An 8,702-nucleotide genomic window follows, 5' to 3' on the forward strand; every position below is an offset into this window, starting at 1 on the left:
AACATTAGAACAAAATGTTTGCATGTTGGCCTGATAGATTGCTCAATATTATGTTGTACAGAACCAGATGACTTCCTGTCTGAGTAGAGTGCAGAGCTGTAAAAATGGATGTACTGTACTACTCAGTATTTAAAGGGTGATACATATTTAGAGAATTATGACAAATTTAAAAAATAAAAGCTCATGATTTATAGCTCACCCCCTCATGGCAGAAGCGACACAGGAATCATACTGGACTGATATATTCTGTTTACTGATATAGAAATATGAAATCATACATACACACATGTGCAATATCTTACATCATGTGAATGAAAATCACTGACAAGGCTCATGATAATCATAGTGATTATGTTTTAATACACATTCAGATCCTAATGTACAAAATAACAACAACAACAACAATAATAATAATAATAACTCCATCACAGGAAAAAAGCTACAGTCAAGTCAAGTTGATTAAAAGAACTGAAGCAAAATACGTTACATACTTACATATGTAACCAGTCTTAAATAGTGCATCATGTATTATAGGCTGACCACATGCTTTCTATGGAAAATAATTGTGTAACAGTAAACAACACTTTTAGGTTTTGTAATGAGGAGCAGGACTTTACATCGCTGCATACACACAGCACATTCAATTAACTTCATTTGAATTCATTGAATTAACTTCATTTTGAGGCTTTATGTGATTAAAATAAGGAGTCTTCTGTGTGATAAACACAGCGTGGCCTCGTTCTGTCGTAATCTGCCCGGAGATGAAATATGCAATGCACTTCATGGCTCATGATTATAAATATCTGTGTGTTACACCTCTGCCTGGCAGGTGACACATAAGTTGTTTACAAACATACTTTTATGAGTCAGACGTCATCTGAACGTAACTTCAACCGGGTACAGTTTTATTGGTCACTGCACATACACCCGTGCGCGCACACACGCACACACACTCACACGCCTCTCCACCCCTCTCTGCCTCGGTCGACCCCGCCCCCGCTGAGCGGGGCTCGTTAAAAGGCGGCAGTCCTCGGGTCGGGGGTTAGTTCAGAGTGGGACTTTACACGGAAGGACGTGCATGTGAGTTTATATGTAACACAGACCTGCAGGACTGTACCGGATCATCCCAAACCCGATTCTGGAATAATGAAGTCTCCAAAATTGAAAGCCCAGGGTAAATATCCAATTTGGATTATTACAATTTCTAATAACAATACGACTGTTTACATCAGTGCCACTTTAGGTCCACAGTATTCCTATAGGAAATATTTATTATTGATTATGAATGTTTTTTTTTAACATACTTCTCTAGTCACATGTTCATATTGTCATAATATTACTGATCAATGATCCCTGATTCAGCTGAAAGCTTAAAGTCTCTCATGAATATAAATACATGGATTTACATGTTTTGTTTTGTTACTTTCTTGCAGCGAAGTTCGTCCAGGAGGAGGACCTGACCGACGTGCTATGTGAGTTTGACGCGGTGATGGAAGACTTCACGTCGCCGGTGGAGAAGCGACACTTCAGGTACGACGAGCACCTGAAGACCGTGAAGAGGAGGAGCAGCGCCAGCGTCAGCGACAGCGGCATCAGCGACTCCGAGAGTAAGTTTGAGCATTACGCATACTGTGATCTGCATGATGGAGCCATGCCATTATGACTGATGTCATATAGAGACATTTAGGAGTCTCAAAAAGTTCCCCATTAGACCTCCATGACACCTAAGGATGGATCTCCAGGATGGAGATCAGGCACTGTGGAGATGATATATGGTTTGTTCTCTGCATGTGTCATGTATGGATGATGGGCTGAAGGAGTTGTGAGTTCTGTTGCCACACGATACACTTCCAAGAAGTCAGTCTTGTTATCTGAAACTCATAAACTCATTGCTTCATCTCCACTGGAGCCAGTGTTACTCCTGCTCCTCGTGCAATATCTCTGTCTGTGTGCTGTATCTTATCATGTGCCATCTGGGGAGCTGTGGAGAATGGCAAACTGTTGCACATGCACGTATGTTCTCACACGCCATTACACATGAACGCACAGAGAGAGAGAGAGAGAGAGAGAGAGAGAGAGAGAGAGAGAAATCCTTGATCCTACTCCAGAGATTTTGGCCTCAGATTAGGCTACTGCTGCATATTTTGGCACACCTGCTACCATATTCCCAAAGTTCTACTGTCATATATTACACAGTGTTTTAAAAGTCTGCTTCTCCAGCTGCAGAGCTGGCCTTGGGCAGCCTCTAACCCAAATGGGATGTAGCTTCATATGCTGACATACAGAGAAAAATATGCTTCTGGTCCCTATGAGCAAAGATAGTTTGCTGAACACGTGTGAGTGGGTTGGGACTTCCAGGGGCAGATGTGTCAAGATCTTCTGTTTTTCTGGAGAGGCTGTCTGTGGAACCGTTTAGCAGTGCAGAAAGGTTGTCCAGTTAACTGCAGGCCAGACCGCCCTGCTGTCACATGCAAGATAGACTCCAAGAAGATTCAGGCACCAGTGAAACCTTTGTAATTAAAATGTAATTTCATCTGCAATTTGTTAACGGTGTATAACTGCAGTTTCAGTGGTGTGTGAGAGTATCATCAATCCCCACAATGTTTACTAATACAGCTAGAATGTATATAATTACCACATTAGCACTGAGGCTCTTTGCTGTAAGCGGTGATAGAAGCAGGGGGAAGGTGTTCGAACCTGCGCCTGTGATGCTAATGAGCTTGTTGATTTGCTCAAGGGATCAGATTCCTGCATGCGCTCTGTCCTCTCCATGGCAGTCTGATGTAGAGGGACCTGTCCCAGGCAGGGACGACCTATTGTGTTGTAGCCTGATGGATGGATGGACTGTTGAACATGCAGATTAATGACATAAACTTTGCAGGGTCTTTGAGATCCACCCGAGAGTGTGTGTGTGTGTGTGTGTGTCTGTGGGTGAAAGAAGGTAGAAGAAGGAGAGTAGAGACGAAAACTGAGAAATAAGAAGGTTTCACGTCCAAGTCAACTGCTGATGTTAAGACCACAGATCTGTGTGTGTGTTTGTGCCTGGGTGCTCCCCGTTGTGTGTGGCGTCTCCTGTCTCACACTGTGTGTCCAGTGCTGAGTGGTGGGAGTGGTACAGGTCAGGGAGGAGGGAGTAAGTAAGTAGTTGACATCTGAGACACTTTTAAGGTCCGCTTGAGTTCAGCACAGTGGAGTGAGACAGACAAGGAGAGCTTAAAGTGCTTAATCTTTTGTCACACACACTTAATTCATGCATAGATATCATGGTCAGAAAGGTTGACTCTTTTAGCATACACTTCTTCCTGTAGTAAAAGTATCTAGCTTCACATTTAGCTTCTTCTCTGCTTTCTTCTCTCTTTTCCTCCATTTCCTACCAGACAAACAAAGTGAAAATGTTTGATGTTATGTGGCAGCTTGAAATATGATCTGGCAGAATCAAAGTGGCCATTATATAATTTATGTAACCATCCGTTTAGAGTTTGGGTGGTACAGGGGAGACAGAAACAGCAGCTCGAATAAGAAGGTGCTCTGCTCTCGTGTCAGACTCTAAACATATCAAACACAGGGCAACCTGTTATATTACTGTCGCAACAGCCACAACAGAGTCACTCGTGGTATTTTTGGCTTTGGTGTTGTCCAGTGTTGCAGAGCAGAAACGTTGGTCATCCCATCCCTGGCTTTACAGTGCAGTATTTAAACCGGAGACTTCTACAGTCTGCCTGTGTCAGAATATATGTTTGTGTGTATACACACCACTCTGTGTGCAAATACAAGCACATGCATGCGTGTGACAGGCCACAGAGGAAAGGTGTCATTAGAGGAGAATGCAGTGATTACACCCTGAGGACGCTCCACTGACATAGATCAGATTTGTGTGAGTTGCGTGGACTACACAGAACAGAAGATCTAATTTCTCTGGATTTTGTCTTCTCTCTCTGTGTAACAGGTGCAGAGTCACTCAACAGGAACAGCTTCAGCTTCAGCGATGAGAGGCTCAACTCCCCCACCGTGCTCTCCCCTACCACCAGCTCACCCCCTCTTATGTCACCAAAACGTGAGTTACACTCTTCATGCAGTCCTCATAAACACATGAACCGTAATGACTTTGCATACTGAAAAAAATCTAGATGAACTTACTCTGCCATAACATGAATGCACAATGTGTAGGTGAGACACCAAGATTTTGGCATTTGTAGCACTCTGGTTTTGTAGTCAAACAGTTTTGACCAAATAAATTAAATAAGCTATCGTATGACATTGATGAACTTTTTATTAGTTTATATGCATGTAGTTCGTATGCATTCATATGCAGATATCTCTTTATAGTAGTAGTAAAAATTGCAGAGGCAGTTTTGGCCTGGATATGCGTCCGCTGGCTACACTAGATGCCATGAAAGGCTAAATCATTACCAAACGTCAGGCAGTGGTTTCTGGGATTGAGTCTCTGGAGACAGAATCAAATCACTATAATGAGACATGGGTCATATTGATGTGTATTGCAAAGTATAAATCATAGTGCATAGCATTGTGATTGAAGACGCTTATAATGGAGCCCTTCACTCTTCATAGTTTAAAGTCTGACTCTCTTTTTCTCCCTCGCAGCCAAACTCGGCGACACTAAAGAACTGGAGGACTTCATCGCTGACCTTGACAAGACATTAGAGAGTAAGTGCTAATGAAACCTAGCTGTCAGAACCCCTGATGAATTAGTCCATGTGCTGGCGCCGCCTGCTACTCAGGATTAACAGGAGTGTTGGCCCTATGTGAGCTATGCTAACGACCACTCATAAAGTGACACAGGAGCCACTCCCCTTAGGTTTCTAAGAAACAATGATGTGTCAGGCCTATGTAGGAGCTGGGGCATTTCATGTGGACTATATGGCCTCTGGGATTACATTGCACTTTTCACCCATCACTCAAATTTGAAGAAAGCGCAGCTCCTAACACCGTGAAGTTTGTACACACCACACAACGCTGTGAACTGGGTTTTCTATTTTGCCCCATCCTTACCCCCCTCATCACTTTGTACAGTCCAACAAAGACATAGTAACCTGAGAAGTAGGGCGTTGTTTAGTAGCTTACAGAACGTCATGGATGATAGACATAAATGGCTAATTTGTGTTGGACCTCTTCTTTACTACGGGGCTTGTGAGTGTTGGAACTTGTATCAGAGTATGAGGAATGTGTGCTGGGGCAAACCTGGGCTGAAATTGCAAATGTCAGGAATGGAATGAGACATAAGTGGGAGTTGAAATGCTTCCCTTATTTCCATGTTTTTTGCTTCCACTGCTCTGCTCTGTTCTGTGTTTGAGCCAGTGAATGTCCATCTTTCATAGCCTGCAGGCGTCCAGTCTCTCTGTAAAGTGGGACATTCAGTCAGCCAGTTGGGCAGTCAGCCAGTCCCCTGTTAGCCCTGGAGAATGGTGTTTATTAGGGCCACCAGTGTTTACAATGACCAGCCTATAAAACCGAACGTTTGCCACTCTGAGAATAGAACTGGCAACCAAGGAGCTGGGGAGTCCTGTTCTAATCGGGTCTGTCTGTCTGTCTGTCTGTCTGTCTGTCTGTCTGTCTGTTCATAGGCATGTGACAAGGAGGCTCAAAGTCATCCTGGAGTGAAGCCATGAGGGAGGTAGGGAGTGGATGTCTGGACCCCCCAGAGCAGCTAATATGCGGCCGGCCCCCACACCAAAAATGAACCAACAGGATACAGCTGGATGGTAGAGCAACTTTCAAGTGGCTCCACCGTGGCATCAGGTTTAGCCAGCACTCTCCTAAAGTTAACCCAGCAAGGCTTTACTAACTCCAGGTTGCCTGGCTCCTGGGCTGTAAGGATTGCAAGGCGGGTCAAAATTAGCCTTGTAGGGAACCTAAGGACAAGAATACTTTAGCAGGCATGAGGTAATGGACTCCATGAAACGTTGTGAGGAATGAAGACATGGAATATTTGCTGCAAAAAGTCACTGGAACGTTTATTGTCAGAATCATAAATCATCCCAGCACACCGACCAGGTTACACTCCCTCATCCAAAACTTGAGCTGTAAGAGTATTTAAAAAATAGCGTTTTATAATAGAAATATATTTGTAATTTTATAGAGCTCCTTATTGTTTTTTGTGAAATATATTTTTGTATCTTATGTAAATAAGTAATAATTGTTTCAAATTATAATTGCCTTGGTATTAACAGACCATTCAGATTAAGTTTTGACACTCTGGAATAAAGTTGGTTACATGCTTAAATGTGAACTGAAAACTTAATCCTCCCTGACAAAAACTGGAAAGCAGTATGTGTATTTAATGCCTGCCAGAGTTAATATTAAAGTATAAATTGTTTTTCTTTTACTACACATGCCTCCTCTCTTTATTTTGGACTAGAAGCTTTTTCTTCTCTGTTCTTCTGTCAGACTTCTGTTTTAGTAATACAACTCAGATCTGAATTAAATGTGGAGACCTGTTCACGTTTCTCTCTTTAGCCATTTCAACTGCCTCCATGTGCACTCAGTCCTTACATCTATACTAAAATCAAGTCACGTAAGAGTGTATTGATTTCTTCCAGAGGCCATGGAGCACAGTAGGTGTAGAGCTGCTGGCTGGCTCAATTGGAGCAGTAACACAGTGGGTATCTTTGAACAACAGCTGGCTAGTCACCACCTCAGCATTTTATTAACCCACCAATATATTTCCTCACTGTGCCTTTCTCCCTGTTTCTTTGTGTGTTTCAATGACCTGCTGATTTCCCTATGAGGTATTAGTTTCCTTAGTTTACTTTAAATCATGTTAAACTGTTACATTTGTGTTTTTTTGGCAGTACATATTTATTTTTTCGGAATGTGGATGCAATTCTCTAATGTAGACTCACCAAAATAGCATACGTGTAGGAAGAGGGACATTCACTTCCTCACAAGAATGTAAACTCAATCATGCAACAACACAAAAACTGAAATAGATATAATGCGTCTCTTACCTTCTGTGCTCATTAATCAACCACTCAACAAAGCAGGGGCTTATGTAACCTCTCTAGCAACAGGGTCTATTTCCAGAGGTGGAGGGAGACACAAGGGTGTGACCCCCATTCCTGGCTCAGCAGCAGGTGTAGCTGAAGTAATCTAATGTCAGAGGCACCCCTCTGTCTGCTGACCACCAGGGGTCAAAGATCACTACTATATAGGCAGATACACCTCCATGTTGGTAGCATATAGTTCAGTGCAGCAGCAACTTTATGGACATAAAGGAATTTTTTTTTTTACTACTGTTATATAGGTTGTATTTGTAATAGATCTTACTGTGTATTTCGGGTCAAACCATCAAAATGCTGGATCCTACATTCCCCATAATTCAACTTAAGAGTGTCGCAATGTGCGCAATAAAGACAGGCTTGCTGTTCTAAATTCTTAGTCTTCAAGTCCAGACAACCCTTCTTACATCACTATGACATCATGAGGATTATGTTCTCAGACTCATCCCTTTGCACAGTTGTGTCTTAAAGGTTCTGGTGTATTTCTTATGAGCCGTAAACTGTTTTATCATGTGTAAAATCGGTGGAGCTTTGATGATCTTTCTTGTAGCTCTGTGCCCCTCTTTTCCTTCAGCCACTGACTGATTGCATCTGTACTCATTTCTGCAGCAGGCTTTGATTTTATTTCCTATGAAGTCTCGTGTTTTGAAGTGCTCAAATGAGACCTTAGACTGTGAATAGCAGCCATGCACAGCTGTGAGGGACTCTCAGCTTGTGGACTGTGGGTCCAGCCACCCTACTATCAGTGCATGCCAGACGATGTTAATCTGATGGCAGGAAGCTGGCATGGAGACACCCATCTCCGTGTTGTTTCTTCAGTACAGTTGGCAGAGGGAAACTATGGGCGGTATCCCACTGCGAGTGCACCTATTTGCCCCATTTCGCACCATGGGTGTGATGTTTGGTGAGTTTCAGCCCGAGGCTGGACAGCTGGCACTGATCCGAGAGACCATGTTGACACAGCACATGATCCCCTGAGGGTAGGGGGTGGGTCACCCTTTCTTCTAAAACAACCTTCCCTCTTGGCAGAGGTGGGCATCTTTTGGCAGCATGGGATAGCCTGTATACACAATAGGTTGCAAGTGTGGGAAGTTGGAGACTCTGGCAAGAAGCAAGAGAACAGAGTGGTGTGGGATGGGCAGAGGAAGATAACACAGTGAGGAGCCTTAGAGACAGAAAGCCAAGGTGCATGATGGTGAAATGGACAGAGAAAGACAAACACACTAAATCCTGCAACCATGTGTCAGTCTTTACATCAACACAGATTCCTACGGGAGGCCCCTCAAGATTGCTAAAGTGGTCGTTCTATGAATAGGCTGGTTAGAGACACACAGATGTGTGTCCACATCACAAAGAGACAGAAATACACAGAGCCAAATATCAGGTTCAGCTTTTCACTAGGTCCTCACATCACTGGTGTCCAGATGTCCCTGCTGGCAGTGCAAAGAGGGAAACATTACTGTTGGTCGCTCTAAATGTGTGCATGTGATAATGCTATTTTGTTTGGCTGTATACTGCATGTATGAGCCAGATGGTGTGTGTATAAATATGAGAATGTTTACCGTGTCTGTGTCTTTGCCTTTCAACTAAACTGGTTGCCCAACAGAAGTAAGGTCCAAGGTTTGGTGGCTTCTTGTTTTGATGTAGATGTGTTCTGATTTTCTCCAACAGCCCAAGGTAAGTAAG

The 8,702-nt window shown here is 43.2% G+C and overlaps 1 protein-coding gene across 1 annotated transcript; it reads left to right on the plus strand.

Moving 5' to 3' along the window:
• Positions 1-1,018: 1,018 nt before the first annotated feature.
• rgcc (regulator of cell cycle) lies at positions 1,019-6,346 on the plus strand. Its single transcript, XM_010755684.3, has 5 exons — positions 1,019-1,174; positions 1,434-1,607; positions 3,947-4,054; positions 4,603-4,665; positions 5,583-6,346. Exons 1-5 carry the CDS (start codon positions 1,147-1,149, stop codon positions 5,588-5,590), a joined length of 381 nt encoding a protein of 126 aa, XP_010753986.1. The 5' UTR covers positions 1,019-1,146; the 3' UTR covers positions 5,591-6,346.
• The last annotated feature ends 2,356 nt before the right edge of the window (positions 6,347-8,702 follow it).

The sequence above is a fragment of the Larimichthys crocea genome, chromosome XVIII (assembly GCF_000972845.2).
Source record: "Larimichthys crocea isolate SSNF chromosome XVIII, L_crocea_2.0, whole genome shotgun sequence".
Lineage (NCBI taxonomy): Eukaryota > Metazoa > Chordata > Actinopteri > Sciaenidae > Larimichthys > Larimichthys crocea.

What these genes read in the sequence shown, in the direction of transcription:
- rgcc (XM_010755684.3), top strand. Translation starts at nt 1,147, where the DNA reads ATGAAGTCTCCAAAATTGAAAGCCCAGG. An exon ending in TCCAAAATTGAAAGCCCAGG is followed by an intron (nt 1,175 to 1,433) that starts GTAAATATCCAA and finishes ACTTTCTTGCAG; the next exon opens with CGAAGTTCGTCCAGGAGGAG. An exon ending in CCCTCTTATGTCACCAAAAC is followed by an intron (nt 4,055 to 4,602) that starts GTGAGTTACACT and finishes TCTCCCTCGCAG; the next exon opens with CCAAACTCGGCGACACTAAA.